Source organism: Tiliqua scincoides, chromosome 2 (genome assembly GCF_035046505.1).
Source record: "Tiliqua scincoides isolate rTilSci1 chromosome 2, rTilSci1.hap2, whole genome shotgun sequence".
Taxonomy (NCBI): Eukaryota; Metazoa; Chordata; class Lepidosauria; order Squamata; family Scincidae; genus Tiliqua; species Tiliqua scincoides.
This window is the reverse complement of record NC_089822.1, coordinates 113,384,974-113,404,885: the sequence shown is the minus strand read 5'-3', so window position 1 is coordinate 113,404,885 and position 19,912 is coordinate 113,384,974. Positions and strand designations below refer to the sequence as shown.

At 45.4% G+C, this 19,912-nt stretch overlaps 1 protein-coding gene across 1 annotated transcript in view; it reads left to right on the top strand.

Moving 5' to 3' along the window:
• Positions 1-19,912, top strand: part of LOC136641826 (A.superbus venom factor 1-like) — an 85,338-nt gene that overhangs the window by 10,362 nt on the left and 55,064 nt on the right. The window contains exons 4-19 of the mRNA XM_066617884.1: positions 271-341; positions 825-907; positions 1,478-1,560; positions 2,247-2,337; positions 3,477-3,579; positions 3,688-3,808; positions 6,715-6,830; positions 7,017-7,175; positions 7,743-7,943; positions 9,839-10,033; positions 11,953-12,114; positions 13,251-13,380; positions 13,532-13,603; positions 14,851-15,051; positions 17,049-17,154; positions 19,561-19,646. Coding sequence (XP_066473981.1) covers positions 271-341; positions 825-907; positions 1,478-1,560; positions 2,247-2,337; positions 3,477-3,579; positions 3,688-3,808; positions 6,715-6,830; positions 7,017-7,175; positions 7,743-7,943; positions 9,839-10,033; positions 11,953-12,114; positions 13,251-13,380; positions 13,532-13,603; positions 14,851-15,051; positions 17,049-17,154; positions 19,561-19,646 — 1,980 coding nt within the window. The remainder of the gene's footprint in view (positions 1-270; positions 342-824; positions 908-1,477; positions 1,561-2,246; positions 2,338-3,476; positions 3,580-3,687; positions 3,809-6,714; positions 6,831-7,016; positions 7,176-7,742; positions 7,944-9,838; positions 10,034-11,952; positions 12,115-13,250; positions 13,381-13,531; positions 13,604-14,850; positions 15,052-17,048; positions 17,155-19,560; positions 19,647-19,912) is intronic.

Here is a 19,912-nt window from a genome sequence, read left to right as displayed (position 1 = left end):
CACACCTCGATTTCAGGAGTGCACAAGCAGGGTCAGGTGGATGCACTTGTTGTCAGTCTTTTTTTTGTTTAAATGACAAGAGAAAAGGTGTTTTTTCCCCTCTTGCATTAGCCAGTTTCCCACTTCCAATCAGGCACATACCGCTGCTACTTTTCTCATCTGCTTCCTGCTGGTGAGGGAACTTTGCTTCAAGATGTCAGTGTCTTTCATCTGTCACCTCAACTCCAGTTTTATTACAAGGAAATGATATCCTCTTTTTTCCTTTTTCAGTGCGCTATCGCATCTTTGCTGTGGGTCATAGCCTGGAACCTTTGACTAAAACTGTGGTCATTGAGGTTGAGGTGAGATCCACAATGGACATGCCTTTACGATTTAGTGAATGGGGTGGATGTAGACATCTCAATCAGCAGCAACTGTTGGTCCTGCATGAGAGCTTCATAAGGATGTGTGATGATGGCTTAGGAAAAGCAACAGTAGGATGAAAATGTAGTTCCTTATGCAGGCAGCTCTTGAACTGTGCCTTGAATACAGAAATAGGAAGGCAAGAATGTAGATGCTATTTGTTTGCAAACGGAAGGCAGTCATACTAACCATAAAATGTTTCGATTGTGGCTCCTGCTTCTTGGTGGTGCATCAAAGCACAGCCATCATAGAACACATTAACTGGCAGTGTGCAAGTGCTGATTGCATGGATCTGTTATTCATTGGTGCCCAGTTCATGTAGACACAACCTACATTTTTTGCCCCACAAATTTTATGCTAGAAATGTACTGAAGCATGTTCCTCTCTTCCACAAACCTATAATCCTGTTTTCAACTTTCCAGACACCCGAAGGCACTGTTGTTAGCCAGAATACTGTTGTCTCTTCAGCAAATCTCCAGCCTTACCGCTTACCTGAGATTGTCAGGTAATATCTCATGAATATTGTAATGTGGGTACAGAAACTGAATAACTAATTATGACAGAAAGCCCATTAAAGATTACACTGTCCTCAATCCTCCTGCTCTCAATTCAGATTGAAGTAGTGATACCCCTGGATTCTCAGCTTCAATATTATGATCATTTATTTGTATTGACCATATTTGTACCTCACCCTACTTTCAAGATACTTGGAGTGGTATTTATTGGTTTTCTTTTATTCTCACAACAGCTGTGTAACATGAATTAGGCAGATAGATGATGTCTTGCCCAAGGTGAGCTCTTGGTGAGCTCCAGGGCTGATTGGGGATTTGAATCCAGTGACAGGAAAGTGATAATGCAGCTTCTTCATATTGATGTCTTTCGATTTCTGAGTCATGCCATCTGTTCAAAGCTTGACTCCACTTTCCATAGAAGAACACAGAACATCCCTGTCTTGGTGTCCATGAAAACCATGATAATACTCATAATGCGGTCTTGGGATCCATGCTTGTTGCATGTTTATTGACATGAACTGATAAACGAAGCAACAACAAATCCTTTCATTTTCCCTCTCCAGAGAGGGGACTTGGAAGATTGTGGCTAAGTATCAAGATTCCCTGCAGCAGACCTTCGCTGCACAATTTGATGTCAAGAAATATGGTAGGAATGGTCATCTTTGCTCCACACCACCCTCATCTACTCACAGGCTTCATTCCTCTTTCTTCCCTTGATTCCTTCCATCTGAAGACTTGCTTCTATCTCAATACAAATTAGCTTAACATCATTCTAGAAGTCCATACTCTTCTGGGCCAATCCTATCTGGCCTCTGCGCAGGCGGGGTGCACGGTCTGCCAGTGCAGATTGTCACAAACATGCCATAAACATGTTCTGACAGATGCCAGAGCCTTCCTGCCGATACCAGAGCAATGCCTGCCATAGGGGCCGTAGGGTCAATGGGAGGACAGGGGAAGAGTTGTAGGGGTGGGGAAGAGGTCAGCAACGGGGCAGAAGGTGGGTGGATTGGGCATGGGAGGAGGGTGGGATCACTGACACCAGCGCATGCCTTATGGTATCTCTGTTCCTGGGCCTGATCCACCAACAAAGATCAACTCAGACTTGGACCAGCGATTTCGCTGGCGTGGATCCGAGTTGACCCATTGTGCAGGCTGGGGTTTACCTTGGGCAAGGGGACAAATTACCCTGAGATGTTTCATCTGCTAAACTCTCCTTTAGGATGCAGCATAGCTTGTATCAGTGTGGGGAAGCTTAGATAGGACTGGACTTTAAGGATTGGGCTCTTTTCAGCATGCCATGAAGTTGTACATTTTCCTCTTTTCTTCCTCCAGTGCTGCCAAGCTTTGAAGTTATAGTAGAAGCACCAGAGAAGTTTTTTTACATTGATGACAACAGGGATTTCAGAGTGTCTATCACCGCAAGGTGGGTGTGTGCAACTGTAGGTTCAACCGTAGGGACAACTGTAGTGTGAAGGAGACACTTGACATTGGCTATCATGTGTACAAAGTCAGATTGTCTTATACTATCCAGAAAAGTAAGTTAACGTTGCTTGTGATGATGTGAAAAGCAGCCAGTTTAATCCAAAGAATAATCTTCAAAAGTATAATTAGCTTATTTAAAACATCTGGAGTGGGATTTGTGTGCACATGTTCTTCTTCAGGTAACAGATGCAGAAATAATTACAAAAAAACTAATCATTTGAACATATATAATGTAGGTCAGTTATGTTGTCATGCAGAAGCAAGAGCTATAAAATGCAATTACAGTATTAGCTTGAAACTCTGTCTTACAGTCTTTAGCTGTTTCACTTCAACCGCACAGCTACTGTGTGATCTGAAGGCGTTCTATGGCACAAGACACTGGAGTATTGTGCTTTTCAGGACATTTATGGGCTGGTCAGCCCAATCTTATCTAACTCCCCTCTCCCGTCTGCTGGCAGGCATGCCAATGGAGTGCATGCTGCATCCTCAGGAACCTTTTGCTCCCTTGCTTGGGGAATGCCTCCACTTTCTCTATGGGTCTTCTTGGTCCTGTCCTATTTTGCTGGAATAGAAACAAGAAGTGTTAACAGTGGCAGAAAGGGAGAGGGATTGGATCCAGCAGCATGTGAGCACTGCCATTTGCACCCACTTCCTACCCTGTTCCACCTCCTTCCCTTCCCCATGGTCACAAATTCCCATGGCCCTCCCCCTCCCACCCCTGTTCCTGCCAGATCCCATCTCCACTCTCACTCACTGATGGATGGAGTCTTTTCCACCAGTCACTCCATCTGGCTGGCTGTGCTTGCTGGAGGAAATAATGTTCCACTGGCATTCTCCTCCTTCCACTGGTGGAACACGTATTCCCCTGGTATCCAGGAGGCGGGGATAGGATTGGACTGTAAATGTCATTCACTCTCCCTTTCTTGGAGCAAGTAACAATCGCTCTGCTATGTTATCCTCAGCCTTCTACCCAGTTTTCTAATGGTCTTGTCTTTACCCCTTGTGACCATTCTACTAAAGGCATCTTCTCCAGAGGTTTTCCACAGGCTTTTCTTATTTGTAATATTGTTGCCCTTCCAGATTCCTCTATGGAAAGAAAGTGGAAGGTGTGGCTTTTGTCCTCTTTGGAGTGCAGATGAATAAGGAGAAAATAAGCATTCCAGACTCACTCAGGAGAATTTTGGTATGCATTCATCTATGTGCATTTGTGCATATTTTTGTACCCATTCCATTTTGGCTTGCTCTAGGCCCGGTATGGATGAGATGACCAAATCTTTCTTTTATTTTGCAGATTGAGGAAGGGGAGGGGGAAGCACTCCTAACTAAAGCCATGCTACAAAGTCGATTTCAGAACCTCACCGAGCTCGTTGGGCACTTTCTTTATGTCTCTGTGACGGTGATGACAGAGTCAGGTGAGCGAACATTTTCACTAGCAAGAAAACACGCAAAAATTGGAATCTGACTCATTTGTGCATTTGTTCAACAATCCCCCTTCTGATATGTACTCACTGGCATAGCCAGGGACAGCGCCACTTGGGGCAGTGACACTGTGATGTCATGCAACATCATGCGGTCAAGTGACAACATGATGTCACTTCAGGGTTCGGAGGAGGGTGGTTTGGAGGAGGGCAGCAGCGGCTGCTGTCCCCCCACATTCCTTCTTCAGCAGCTTCCTGGTTGACTTTCAGCTTCTGCTGGAAGTATTGTGCTAGGAGGTTTGCAGAATTTCAGCAGAAACCAAGAGTTGGCATGGAAGCTGCTGCTAGCTCAGAGCCTCCAAAGGAGAGGAAGGGGTCAGCTGCTACTTCTTTGCACATCCCCTTCTGACCCCTTCTAGCACCCCCTTCAGCCAAGCCGCTCTGAGAATATGAAGAAGCCATTTGGCTGAGCAGCTGCCTTGGCTGAGATCGACCAAGTGGCTTCTTCTGCCAAAGCTAAGAGGCAGTGGCCACCATCTTGGCTGGCCTCATGGGGCACCCCTTCATATGATGCTCCAGGATGGTAACCAGGGTGGCCTGCCCCCCACCCGCTCTAGCTACACCACCAATTTGTTTAACTCAGTTTGTTTAACTTAATTTGTTTAACTTTGTTTATTGATTCATTCGTCGATTTTATATAGTGCATTTCTGCCAAATGTGCTCAAGCAGTTTACAATACAAACGAATGGGCTGCAACTGAATAGATAACAGCAGTGATGTTGCTAGAGTGGTGCAGGCCACACCAAGTGATGGACTCGGGGGTAGGGGATGACACCACTACTGGCCAAAATTGTGAAAAGGGAATGTGCAATGGTATTTTCAAATACATTATGTCATACCATTCAATGTGTAATTTAATGGAATGAAACAAACAGTATTGAAATATCCGTATTCTATCAAACGTTATGGCCAAATAAGCAGAAAAGGAAAACACAATTGCCTTATGGAACAAAAAGTGAATTTTTTTTAACTCAAAACTGACCAAAGGGACTGATTTTTCCGAGAGCCAATGAGGTGTTATTATGACACAGCAGGTACACTTGTCCATGAACTGGAAATAACTTAGGTTTAACACTGCTGCTTGTATACTGTACTCTGTCCATGTCCTTTTTTCCTCTAGAGTAGATGGTCAACAAACCCCCTAGGTCAAATCCAGTCCCCTGAGAGATAATCACCCCCCATCACCCCCAGTTACCAACCCACAGGCAGATATGGTGTGGACGTTGTGATATGTCTGGTAACAGAATTTTTAGGCAGGGCACTTTTGGGGGACTGAGGTTTAGGTGCTGGCCCACCACACTTCATCTGAGCTTCAAAATGATCTCTAATAGAACCGGCTGCTGATCAGCACTCTAGACCAGGAGTGCCCAAACCCTGGCCCTGCAAGCACTTGTGGCCCTTGAGGACTCCCAATCCAGCCCACAGGGAGCCCCCACTCTCCAATGAGCCTCTGGAGACTTGCTGGAGCCTGTGCTGGCCTGACGCAACTGCTCTCAGCGTGAGAGCAACTGTTCAACCTCTCTCATGAGCTGTGGGATGAGGGCTCCCTCCACTGCTTGCTGTTTCATGCCTGTGATACAGCAGCGGCAGCAAAGAAAAGGTCAGCCTTTGTGCAAGGCCTTTTATAGGCCTTGAGCTACTGGAAGACCTTCATTCATTCATATGTTTCATCTCTAATACAGTGGTGCCTCGCATAACGAAATTAATTCGTTCCGCGAGTCCTTTTGTTATGTGAGTTTTTCGTTTTGCGAAGCGCGTTTTCCCATAGGAATGCATTGAAATTTAATTAATGCGTTCCTATGGGCAAGAAAAGTCAAATTTGGTTTACAAAGTATTTATTAAGTGCTCTTTAAAGGCATACATACTGTACTGAGGATTTCAAAAACGGGGGGGGGGGATGCTGAGTGGGGAGTTTGAAGGCTGTAATCCTGTGCACACTTTCCTGGGAGCAAGCACAATGGGACTTACTTACATAAACTGACATGAAGATCCTCCCCTTACTAGGGTGGACGGGATCATAAACTGACATGAAGATCCTCCCTTTACTAGGGTGGATGGGATCATAAACGGACATGAAGATCCCCCCTTATTAGGGTGAATGGGATCATAAATTGGCATGAAGATCCCCCCCTTAAAACAAACCAAAACAAACCAAAAACAAAAATTCGTCTTGCGAAGCACAGATCATAAAAATTCGTTGTGCGAGTCACCAAAAATCGCAAAACGCTTTCGTTCTGTGAGTTTTTTGATGCGCGAGGCATTCGTTATGCGAGGCACCACTGTAAATTCATTTATGTAAATTTATTCAAATTTGAAATGTAAATTAACTCTTTTTTCCCCAGCCCCTGACACAGTGTCAGAGAGATGATGTGGCTCTTGCCAAAAACTTTGGACGCCCCTGCTCTAGACATTCTTTAGCAGATAGAGATGTGGAAAGGTTCCCTTGGGGATAGCTCCACACCTATTGGAGCTGCTCAATCTGAACCAGTCACATAGCTACAGAGGGGGCAGTGCAGTAAGTATTGCAGAGGCCACAACATGTCATGTAAGCACCTCCCCACTCACCTTTGGGGCCATTCTGTGCAGCAAAGGCAATATGCTGAGATGCAATTTTATTTGGCAAGCACCTGCGTATTGCTGTCGCTGCTCAGAATGACTCTGATGGCGAGTGGGAGGGGCTGCTTACATGGCACGTTGCAGTGACTGAAATATTTCCCAGTGGCTTCGCTTCTGATCTGAAGCATGTGAAACTAGCATTAAAATCGTAATTCCTACCTCCCCCACCACTTTCAAACAACTTGGTTTCATAGTCTTACCTGCACCCCTTTCTTTTTCTGCAGGCAGTGACATGGTGGTGACTGAGCAAAGTGGCATTGGAATTGTGACCTCTCCCTATGAGATTCATTTCACAAAAACCTCTAAATACTTCAAGCCAGGAATGCCCTATGAATTGATGGTAACATTAATCTGTGCCAAAGATCTGTTTCCTTTTGTGACCCAGTCCCAGGCCCCATCTTTGTCAGAATGGCTTAATTATAGTTATCTGCAACTGGGAAAGCTGCAATTGGGAAAAAGTAAATTAAGTCCATCAGAGACTGCAGTGTTCCATGCTAATGTATCTTTTCCTTCTGACTTGTCTCAGACCTATGTCAGCAATCCTGATGGCTCCCCAGCTCCCAATGTCCCTGTGACTGCAGAAATCCAAGATTCTACAGTGAGAGATACTGCAACCACCCAGAGTGATGGGACTGCTATAATGACCTTGAACATGCCTTCAAGCAGACAACCACAAAGTATTACTGTGAGTCACCCTGAGATTGTGTTCAGTTCAATCCCTATGAAACTGTGGTTTCCATTCATACACATACAAACCCAATATTTACTGGGGGTACTGAGGGCTCACTGCTTGTCTGCACTACTCTGATTCCTGCCTTCTAGGTACATAATTCACCAGCTCCATCTTCACAGCACTCCGGGTGTGCTGTTCCACCATAGTTACACTATAGCCTGCTGTTCACAGACCATTTTCACCCATGACAGGAAAGTGAATTATGCTACTAGTCCACAACATGAATCTCTGCTGGTCTTCACAACTTCGTGTTAGAGAAGATCCACCACTCTAATCAAGTTTTGCACTGGTTGGTGCGAGTGCATACTTACATTGATTCTGCCAGAATATACAGCAGTTGGAGGCTCATCTGATCTCCAGATTCTAGCCAGTTCCACCCCACACACTTGGACATTTTTCTTTTTTTCAGTGGAGCTTACCATGCTTATTCAAGTTAGGCTTTAACTTTGACACCCAAAAGTGTGTGTGAGAGAGGACGAGAGTACTTCAAGATTCAGTTCACACTTCTTACCTCTCTAGGTGAAAACCAACCATGAGATGCTTCCAAAGGAACGCCAGGCCAAGAAAACCATGGTGACTACACCCTATGAAACTCAGGGTGGATCTGGAAACTTTCTCCATATAGCGATCACAGCTACAGAGATCAGAGCTGGAGACAGGTTGCGTATTAATTTCATAATCAACAACCAACGAATACAGAGCCAGTATTTCACCTACATAGTAAGTACTGTGGACCTGATAAAGTCCACTATATAATATTCTCTATAAATCTATATATAAAAAAACACATTAATCCAAGAACAATATCAAATAATGAGATTGAAACATGTACAAATTAAAGTAACTATCAGAGCATAGTGTAGGAAGGAAGCTTCACTCATCAGCCTAGGATGATCCAGAAGGATGCCTCAGTCAGTGGTGAAGAAACAGAACCATTTTTAATTGTCTAAAAAAATAAACCACAATGATACCACTGAATCCAAATTTGACAGAGACCTTGTCAACTTCAACTGCTGCGTTCATATCTCCATTATGGCCAGATGCCATATCTTTTGATTCGAAAATGTCAGCAATGGTTTTTCTGATGATTTCCAAATAACTGTACTGTACTTTCCACACCCAACCTTGCTGCTGCCTTGAAACACCCACCCACACACACCCTAGTGGGTCCTTATATAACTGCAGAACCTCTCTCAATCAAAACTAGATTTTTTTGCAACATTTTTATCCCAACCCTAACCCCCGCCATTAGTGCTAATGCAGAGGTGCCATGGGGGCATGTGCTAAATTGGGGGAGGGGATCAGGGACTCCATTACCTGCAAGTAATACCCTTGCTATCTTATGGGTCTCCAGCTCTATAGCTGCTGTAAGTCCAAGCAGAATAAGCAAGCAGCAGGGGGCAAATGGAGGGGGATTGGATTTGACATGCACATTTGCTGCTGAGATCAACCCGCTCCTATTCTTCCCTAATTCTTCTAGAAATTCCCTTTGCCCCCCTCCTCCTCACCGACAGCATGCACCCCCCACCATCTTATCAGGAGCAGCTCAGCTCCTGGAGCCACTACTACATGTGCTTTGCCACCCGCTGTCTGGGGAGCATGTGACAGCAGCTGGCATTTTTCATCACCATAAAGTAGGTTGCACTGCCTAACGGGCAGCCCATAGGAGTGGGCTATCTGGTGCATATAAACACTTCTTTCCAAAACAGTGCTACCTGCCTAACCCTTCCATCACATTTGTGAGTAAACGCCCCTTTGGCTTGACAATTTTGCTAACAAAAAGTTTTATCAACTGGGTACAGCAACAGTACCGTACACAGCAATTTAAGTGGTGTGTGATGCCAACAATGTATCATATTCCTAGTATTTCCATTAGTGATGGAAATACTGATCGACAGCCCAAACCTATTTGTGCACAGTGCTGGCGCAGCAGCCACTGCGCCAGTTCTAGGTGTCGCAGATGTGCCATAAAGCATGTTTGTGGCACTGCATGAATAAGGAGCGCTGGCAGGAAGACCTGCCCCATCCCGCAGGTGCCAGATGTGGACCGACAACTGCCAGCGCTGGTGAGTGCAGCACAGGGGCTGGGGGAGGGTGGAATGGAGGTGAGAAGGGAGTGTTTCAGGGTGAGGGCGGGGCAATTCAGGCCTGGGAGGGGGCAGGATTAGTGGAAGAGGCCTATGTTGAATCCTATTCACTCTCCTAGGCCTGGAAGCCTGAAAAAGGGCTTATTGGACTTGCACCAGTGATTTCTCTGGTGCAGATCCACATAGTCCCATTGGGTAGGTGAGGTTCGACAAGTGGTAAGGGAACATTTGTAAGGGGTAAGGGAACAAGGAGACCTCCGGCTTTCTCAAGTCCAGCTCTGGATACAGTGTGGGTACTGGATAGTGCTGAATAGGACTGGGCTGACGTTATTTTTTTCTGCCCTTGCTTGTTGAGATTTCCCTTCTGATGTCTTGAACGCATTTTTCTTCAATCCATTTATTGGAGCAATTCATTTATTATACCAATAATATATCATAATATGACAACATTGTTCAAACCAACATATGTTTCTTTGAGATGAAGGGTTTAAGACGAAGGGCTACAATCTGTATCTTGTTCACCATCAGATCATGTCTAAAGGGAAGATATTCAAAGCTGGAAGGCAACCCAGGGAAGTTGGTCAGACACTGGTGACCATGTCTCTGTCAATCACGCCAGATCTAATCCCTTCTTTCCGAATTGTGGCTTATTACCAAGTAGGAAAGTATGAGATTGTTGCTGATTCTGTCTGGGTGGACGTGAAGGATACCTGTATGGGAACGGTAGGTCAATCCTCAACAAGATTTGCTGCAGCCAAGTCAATGGGAAGCAACCCATTCCAAAGCAAAAGCGTGCATAAATTCAAAATCTGAGAGTTTCATTAGGCAGTGGTTCCCAACCTATGGTTGTGGACCATATGGGATTCACGAGATTCTGCAAAGTGGTCCGCAAGGGCTCAGGGAAAAAAATAACCTTAGATCACTTTCAGCCTGGGAATGAGATACTGGAAGTGCTGGTTGTGGCTGGTCCATTTTCCACCCTCTCTGGTGATCCATGAAGAAGTGTTTCGCCAAGCAAGCATTCTCCCACGGACCACCAGAGAGGGGGAAGAACAGACCATCCACAGTTGGCACTGAAGTGTCAGCTGCAGTCCAGGGGGGGAGCATTCACTCGGCAAGATGCTTTCCCAAAGACCACCTGAGAGGGTGGAGAATGGACCAGCCACAGATACTTCCAGCATCTCACCAAGCACTCCCTCACGGACTACCAAATTGTATTTTTTGGGTGCAATGGGGTGGGGGGGTTGCATGTGGCCCACGACAATTCCAATTTTGGCCTCAGTAGTCCATGGGCTCCTAAAGGTTGGGAACCACTGACTTAAGGGCAGACTTTCTCACAAATTTAATTTCAGTTCTGATTAAGAAACATCTAGGACCAGGCAAATCCAAATGTACTAGCCTATATCTATTCCTCATCTGGTAAGCTGGCACCATATCCACTGTAGGCATACATGGGGCTTTAAAAGCACATTCTTCAGTTGTCCCTGGTTACCAGGGACAGTCATCATTTTCTGGCATTTGGCCCTGTTACACATACTGTCCAATCCTGTCCTCCACCATTGGGGCCAATGAGGCTATGCCAATAGAATGCACACTGCATCAAATAGTGGGGGAGGCAATTGGGAAACCTGCCAGAGGTAAGTAAAAATATTTGTTACTGACCTCTGTGCAGGCCTCTTGGTAGCCTATGAGTCTCCTTGGATTCACACCAGTTATGTAACTGGCAGTCTGAGGACAAAAAGGGGGCAGGGCTGGTTGAAAAATGGGGTGTGCTTTTGCCACTGAGATCTGCTACTTCTGGCCTGCTCCCCCCCCCTTCCATCCCTATCTCCTCCCTACCCACACTGCCAAATTACTGGGGCCAGCTTGATTGTGCCCCAGAGAATAGGTACTTGCCTTTTCTTAAGACACTTCCACTGTCCCCAGCTGCACATTATATATCAAATGCTCAGAAAGCTATCTTCTAGTTGTGCCCTTGTTTAGCCTTGAGAAAAGTAAGCATACCAGAGATTTGTGAACCAAAAGGTTGTTCTCTCTAAAAGCAGTCAAGCAGTCACTTCTAATTGATGGCTGTCTTTCGGTTTGTTAGACCAATTGCTGGTTTTTAGACTACAATACTGATATTCATAAATGGGAACTAATGACAGAAAGTGGTCTCCTGATAGCTGGGAGTCTCTCTAGAGCAGCGTTTCTCAGTGTTTGGCCACTGTACCACTTCCATGGTTCACCTATTTGCAGTACTGTAGTGATCAAAATTGGATCGCCCTGCTCTAGAATGTTTAGAATGAGATGTTCACCAGACTAGAGGATCTTCACCTAAGGACAGGTGGCAGAGAAAGAAAACAGAAAGCAGGTTGCTGTTTTAAGTGGGCAGGAAGCAGGTGTGTGTGTTCCTAGCTAGAGCTGGAACTGGGAGCAGTCTGAGGATCTGCTGAATGCCTATTTAGTTTCATTGTGTTCTGCTTGTATATTTGTGAATAAAGCAAACATTACAAATATGCCTTAAATCTCCAGTGCTCAGTCTTCCAAAGGACACCAAAACTGCAATGTTGCTCTTTGAATTTCCCACTGTTTAGAAGTGGTGGATGTCTTACAAGTGTCTCAGGCAGAACTGAACATCCTTGTTGCCTTTGTTCCAACAGCTGGTTGTGAAAGGAGCAAGTAAGGAAGAGAATCGAATTCATGAGCCAGGAACTTCAATGGAAATCAAGTTGGAAGGGGATGCAAATGCTCGAGTAGCTCTTGTGGCTGTGGACAAAGGAGTCTTTGTCCTAAACAAGAAGCACAAGTTTACCCAAACAAAGGTGATGTGGGACATTCTTTGGGACAGGATAAAACCCCAAAAGTGGAGTGTGTCTAGTATGGAACATACTGAGGATCAAAGTATATTCTTCTGCTGGTGGAACATGTGTTCCACTGGCTGCCCCTATGGTATAGAATAGGGCTGTAAGTCACATATACTTTCCCCCAATGTTTGTTTTTTTTTTAACAAAATGAAGCCACAGGCCATATTGGCATCCTTCAGTCTTGGAAGACAATGGTATCGCGCTCTGAATGGTAGTTCTGGAACAGAGTGTCCTCTCCAGTGCGCAAAGCCTGGGTAAAGTAGGTATGGCAGATAAGCTGTTACCCATGCAGCAAATCCCCCCTCTCCACATCGCTGGAATGGTCCAATGGAAAGGCAGAAGCCAATACGGTTGGTTCCAGCGGCATTGCAGGAGTTGCCAGAACGTGACTGTGTTCAGCCATGAAGTGCCTCAGGGACTCTGGCTCCGGATTTTGCCTCGAGGTTGACTCCTGAAGCCTTTTCCATGACTGGATGTAGCCACAAGGCAGTGGAGGTTTGGGGTCAGAGTTTTCCTTCTCTCAGATGAGCTGCCTTCCCAGGTTATCGAGTCCCATCTACCCGGTGGCTGTTTAGTCGTCTCTTACGACAAGTACAGCCAAACTGAGGGCCTATTCTTCTCCCCCAGCCCCCAAGGGAGCCACAGGCACTACTATCTATAATGAAAAAAATCATCTAACGGGGAAAGGTTTCTTAAGGCCCAATCCTATCCCTCATTGCTTCTGCCAAAACTAATGTTTTGGCAGTGGAACACGCTTTCTGGCTGTTGCAAACAGCAACGCAGAAGCACACATAGCTGTGCGCACCTGGACTGCTGCCCGAAACAAGGTGGGGCCTGACCTGCAGCGGTGGGGCAAAGAGATGAAGTGAGTTGGCAGGGTGTGAGGAAAGGAGAGGGGGAGGGCATAGGGCAGAATGGGGGCGGTGGTAGGGGGTGGCTCACAGCCCAGGCAACTTGCACTGGATGCTGGTTGAGAGGCTCCCTCTGATGTATTTTCCATGAAAAATACATCTCCCAGCTGCTTTTCCTTCAGCCATGAAATAGATAGTGGTTATGAATCTGTATTGGTTTTCCTGTTGCTTACTCCTTGCCAGATATGGGACACTGTAGAGAAGAACGACATAGGATGTACAGCTGGCAGTGGCAGGAACAACCTGGGTGTGTTTGCAGATGCTGGACTGGCCTTGCAGACGAGCAATCAGATTTCCACATCCACAAGATCAGGTATTGTACATGAGGGATGGGGTTGTAGCTCACAGGGACCTCCTTCTGAATAAGCACACATACCACCCGCCTGCACCGGAAATCAGCAGAACACATTCATTCCTGTTTTATGTCAAAACAATTGTTTTCCGTTCCTGATTTTCCCCTTCAGATCCAAAATGTCCCCAGCCAGCAAGACGCAAACGCCGCTCCATGCAGCTCATTGAATCAAAGGCAAGCAAAGGTATGTGACAAGCGAACCCTGTGTGTTCCAAGAGAACAAAAACATTTTGAAGCAGACTTGAGAAATAATGTCTTGCAGAGCACATGGGATTGGGAGAATTCTGTTCTCTGCTTTGCTGTTGAGTGCAAATTTTGGAAATGTGCTTTTCGAGATTTTGTATGGCAGCTCTCTCTATGGAAGAAGTTCCCTTTTCTTCTGAGGCAGTTACCAAGTCATTCCTGTTCAAGGAACAGGTAGAGATAAAAGAGAGTAAATGCAGAGAGCTAAAAGAGAAAAAAAAATCCATCCCTATTCGTAAAGAACAGGCATTTCCTGTAGAAATTCCTGGGAAGAAAAGAATATAGATCTGAGAATATACAATGCTCTGTGTACTCAGGGTCAGTACACAAATGTACTCTGTGTACATCAGCATATTCAGTTGAAAGTACGTCAAGTATGAATAGAACTCATTTTGAGATCCTGGAGAGGTCAATGCCAGTCAGAGGAGAGAATATTTGGCTTGACGGACATCTCAATATGTACATTTACTCACAAATGTGCAACTCACCAAGTGGTTAGCAGTAAAAATAATTCTCTCTTTTAAGCAAAAAAAGAATTCTTATACAAAGTACACTTATGCCTTGGCATCCATGGGGGTTCCGTTCCTGGAACCCCTGCAGATGCCAAAACCCACGGATAATGAAATCCATGGGTCAGGCACACCAAAATTCTCCAAACATGATCAGTTGTGTTTGGAGAGCCTTCTGAGGGTCAGGGAAGCCTCCCCGACCATCAGAAGGCCTCCTAAGACCTCCAGAAAATCACAACTTCTGGTTTTCAACTGAAAATTTAGAAGGATTTGAAGGCCTTCGGAGGGTGGGGAGGCTGCATGTGTCTTCCTCACCTCTCAGAAGGCCCTCTGGATGCATCCAGAGTGCAGCTCTGGTCTCATTCGGAGGGACCAGATCCAGCTGAACTCGTAGGTTCGCAAACCACAGTTAGATAAAACTGCAGGTCTGAATTTGTGGATAATCAGTCTGGACCTGTACAGTAAAAAAGAATAATAAAATAACCCATAAAGCCAGTTGAAATCTTAGTAGGTTCATATGTTTCTAAATACTGGCCAGGACAGGGTGCTAAACTACTTCGTTCATATGTTTTTTTTTCTGAATAGCTGCTCTTTTTGTCTCCTGTTTAAATAGAAGGATAAAGGTGGTTTCAGTGACATACATTATTCTTAGATATATCTTAAGCTCTGTATGTTTCAGTGGCCCAGTATGAAGATCGGGTGCTAAAGAAGTGCTGTGAAGATGGCATGTATGAGAACCCCATGGGATACAGCTGTGAAAAACGTGCCCAGTACATCCTGGAGCAGAACTCATGCAAGGATGCATTCCTTGAATGCTGCCGTTTCATTAAGAGCATCCGGGATGAGAAGCAACGGGAAGAGCACCTGATATTGGCAAGAAGCAAGTAGGGGGTTTATCCAGATAGCAACTTGTGGAGGGAACCATATGGATTGGGAACACATAGTCTGATTAGAGCTACCAGCTTACATTTTGAACTGAAGAAAATGTATGATGGTATTTGGAGTGAGCATTATTTTACCATGGGCAAAACTTAACAAATTAATCACAAGGCTGTAATGAATTATCAGGGACAGATTGCAATATTTTAATTGAAAACTAAAGTGCAATGGCCAAATCCTATCCTCCCCCTCCACCGCCACCCCCCACTGTTGGAACTAGCATTCTGGTGGCGGTACACATTTTCTGGCAGTTGCAAATGGCCTTCTGAATGTGCACCCTGGAACACTAGCTGTGAGGCTGGAGCAGTCCTGCATGGAGAGGTGGCTCTATGAAGGCCCACCAACAAAGTTAAGTCTGTGGGGGAGGTGGAGCAAGGCAGGGGAAGGGCAGAATGAGGCAGTGACAGGGGCGGGGGCTGAATCAGGTCTGGGAAGGGTGCAAGTTTGGTCTCAGTGGTGGTTGCCAAAACCAACTTTCTTCCCGGACCCAATCCTGTGGACCTGCAGCAGTCATTTTACTGGTGTTGGTCTGAGTAGAACCCTCTGTGCCTTGGAGGCTTATCCACATGCTCCTCCAAGGGAACAAATGTTTCCTTACTCAGAGGAGACCTCCAGGACTGCCCCACCCTGGCAGGATTTTGGCACAGCTGCATTGGAGGGAACATAGGATTGGGCTGTAAGAAGGGTAAATGCTCAATGTGTCATCAGAAGTAGAGTGCAATATACTAAAGAACTGCTGTACAGTGCAATGAAGGGCAAATATGCAATGCATTATCAGGGATAAATTGCAATGTGCTGTATTATAGTAATTAAGATTTAAAATGCAATATACTAAGAGCCCAATTGTCTTGAGCGTCGGCTGGAGGTTCAGTCCAGAGTAGGCATACATTGAGTTTTATTATTTCTAAAGAGCATAGGACTTACAGAAGCAGCTCGCATAAAATTTATAGCAGTGTTTCTCAAAGTGTAGGTCAGGACCCACTCAGTGAGTCACGAACCAATAGGTGGGTCCCCATTCAGTTCAATGTGTATTTTATTTTTAATATGCTAGACTTGATGTTACTATGGTATGTGACTGCATTTGGGGAAACGTTACAGATCTGTACTTTTAACAGGCTGCTATATACATGCTTTTAACAATGATAGTACGTGTGGATAGGATTGCAGCCTTTGGGATGTTTGAGGAATTTTTAAAAATAGATCAGCAACTGCTTAGGAAGGTTTTTCTTTATTTTAAATAACTTTATAAATTTATACTTATTATAAACTTTTAATTTACTTACTTAATTGATTGATTTGATTTGGGAGATGTTAACGTGGAGGTGTTAAAAATTTTCCATGACATTAACTTCCGAGTTAATGACACCACTTCCAATAAGTCCTGACAGACTGTCATTATAAAAAGTGGGTCCCAGTGCTAAAAAGTTTGAGAAGGTCCATAACAAGGTCCTAGTCACAAGCCAGGTTAAACATATGATTTATAAGTGTTTGCTGCTAAGGTGAGTCAGCAAAATCAGTGAAAACATTTGTATATTACAAATATAGTGGGCCCTCCATATCCATGAATTTGGAACACACGGATTTCATCATCTGCGGATCCCGAACCTGCAGCTATACCCTACTGAAGACCTCTCAGATGTGAGCAGAACCTTGTCACAGTTGCATCTGGGAGGCTTTCTGAGGCCTGCAAAGACTGCATGAGGCCTCTACAGGCCTCAGAAGGGTTCCAGACATTACTGGAACCTTGTTCCAGCTGCATTTGGAGGGTCCAGGTGGCCCAAATCCACAAACATCTGTGGATTTCAATATCTGAGGAATTTCCAGGTAACAAAGGTCACCCTGTATATACTTGCTTTGCTTGCATTTTTGATAACGGAAGAAAGACATGACTGTAAAAATGTCAACACAGATATGTCTGTGTCTCTCTTGATTAACCAGGTGACTTTGAAGATGACTTCTTATCGGATGATGAGATCCTCTCCAGGACTGAGTTTCCAGAGAGCTGGTTATGGCAAACAGAACAGTTGCCTCCTAATGAGGAAGGGTATAAATCTTCCACAGTGGCATTATCCTTAGGCATATCTACAGTGAGACTTGGTTCAAGGAGAGTTGGCATCTGAAGCAAGCCTTAGTGTTACCATCCACAGCAGCTGCCACCCCTGCGTGGCAGCGAGGAGACGTGTGTACATACCACCCCCCTGCCTCTATTTCAAGAGGAGACTATGATGACGACAATAATGATTATGGCAATGGCAACTGTCGCCACTGTCTTGGCCCATCTCCTCTTCTACAAGGCGGGGGGAGGAGAATGGAATGAGAAGACAACAGTGGTGGTGGTCCACCTCCTCCACAAGCAAGAAAGAGGGGAGTAGAAAATGGCAAGGATGATGGCCCTTCCTCCCTACCCCTCTCTTAGCTTGCCCACCTTCTTCCTTCTGGCTATGTTATCCAGTTTTGAAACAGCATGGCAAAGTGAGGTGGAGCGAGGAAACCAGGAGAAGTGGAATTGATGCAATGCTTCTCCCAACATTTTGGTTCCACCTTGTCTTGCCACTCTATTTCAAATCATAGAGCAGTAGAGAGAAGAGGTAAGGTGGGCTGGGGGTAGCAGCCATGGAGGTGACCATTGGGCACAGAGTGCCACCTGCATGCACCTGCCACCTACTTGGACCTGTGCCAGCATTTTTTCTGGCGCAAATCCAAGTGGATCTGGGAAGGCAGATCAAGGCTGGGAGAGGGATAGGATATTGGCAGCACCACTGCTGCCAATATTGCCCCTTTCCTGACTTCAACATGCATGCCCACTATGGTCTCTGACGCATTCCTCCCCCTCCCCACCCTGGTACACCCACCCCCTGCTCTAACTTACTGGTGCTGGGGCTGTTTCTGGCTCTGCTGACATTCAGCCACTCACTTTTTGCGGCAGCAGCCAGGCTATGCTCTCTATGGCATGTCACCTTTGCCACAGCTATAAAGCATGGAACTAAATTCACCCCTGTTGATGCACATGTACCAAGAAAGTGAGAGATACATGGTGGGAGAAAGTGGGGGGGGGGGAGACTTGGAGGTTCTCCTCAACAAAATTTTCATTCCCTTGGGGAAAGCCTCCATTCCTCTTCTCCATCTACTCAGTTCTGCAGCAGCTATTTTGCTGGCACAGAACCTAGGAGTGTAATGTTGGTGAAGAGGGAAAGGGATAGGATTCGACTGCACATGAGTGCTGCTGATCCCACTCTAACTCTCCCCCATTCCACCTCCCTGCGCAACCCCCACCCTGCCCAGAAAGCCCTCCATTCCTCCACCTCCCCCATCCCTCCCACCACCCGCCCCCATGGCTGCTTTACCTGTGCCAGTGGATAGTATCTGTCACTGGTGAGTATGCATGGTTGCTAGTGATGGTGCTGGCAGCTCATTGAACTCACCAGCAGCACTGGTGAGCACAGCTGTGTCACACGTTACATGCCAGGATCCAGGCACTTCCTCGTGGATCCTGCCACCTCTGCTGGAGCACTTTAGTAGGATTGGACTGTCAGAGATGTAATAAAACTCTGCATATCAGTCTCTGATCGCTGTTCATCAATGCTGCTTGCATTCACATACAGTACTGTACTGGTGCAGTTTCAGCCATGGGATAGCTGTCACTGACATTTTTCTCAAGTGTTACATTTTAAATTGGAATAAAATTAACTGGTATGAAATTGATATAAAGCTATGGTGTAGATTCAGCCTTCAGTTTCTCAGGGGAAAGACTCCATTAGGGATAAAGAAACATTAAAGGAACCTTAGATTAGAATCTCAAGGCAGACAACAGCCGTCCCACAAAATTCACAAGAGAACGGGAAACTAGGCTTGTCTCTGGAGAGAGTCTTCCTCCAGGATTTCCTATCCTAGTAAAAGGGAAAGGGAAGGATTCTGAGTGACTCCAGGGCTTACCCTTCATTCCTCATGGAGGGTAAATGCTTTTGCTAAATTCTGTAGACAGGGCCTGCCTACTCTTGCTCATGTTGTTTGCAAGATAGGAGGAGAAGATTGCCCCTGATTTCTTGCCTGCTGGACAGTGCACTAAACTTTGAGGTTTTACACACAAAAAACAAACAAACCTGAACTTCTCTATTTAAGAGGCTTACCGTTGTAGAGTAGATGTGAATCCTCCTCAAAGGGAATCCACTGAAACCTCTCAGGTATACAGGTGGATTTAACAAAGTTATGATATACACACAGCTGCTGCTGAAAATGACAGACATGGATCCAGAGATCATTTGCTGTAATAGCGAAAATAATTTCACCATGGTACTGATGTTATGGGGAAAGGAGGAAGGTACATATCTGGTTTCCCATTTCCAGCAACTGCCAAATGTATAGCTGTCACTGCTAGTTCTGACCTTCCACTCCATCTCTTGAACAACTGCCCAGCTCAGAAATGACTCAACATTTTTCTCTTTTTATGTAGGATCTCATCAAAGACACTGTCCCTTTTCTTGATGGATTCCATCACAACCTGGGAAGTTCTAGCTGTGAGCATTTCAGACAAAAAAGGTAAAATATTCTGGATTGTGAGGGGCAATGGTATAATGATAAATTTTGAAGTGCAGGAACTCCTAATGACACCACTCCATAGTCACACCCCTAGAACCATGTGTTCAGTAGAATTTACTCCCAGGTACATGTGCCTAAGATTGTAGTCTTAGGATAACATGAGCTATGTGTTCTCTGGTCATCAGATAGGACCCTTCTGACTGTGTCGCCACCAGCAAAGATGAGGGGAGTGGCAGCTAGAAATTGGGCTTTCTTGGTGGTGGCTC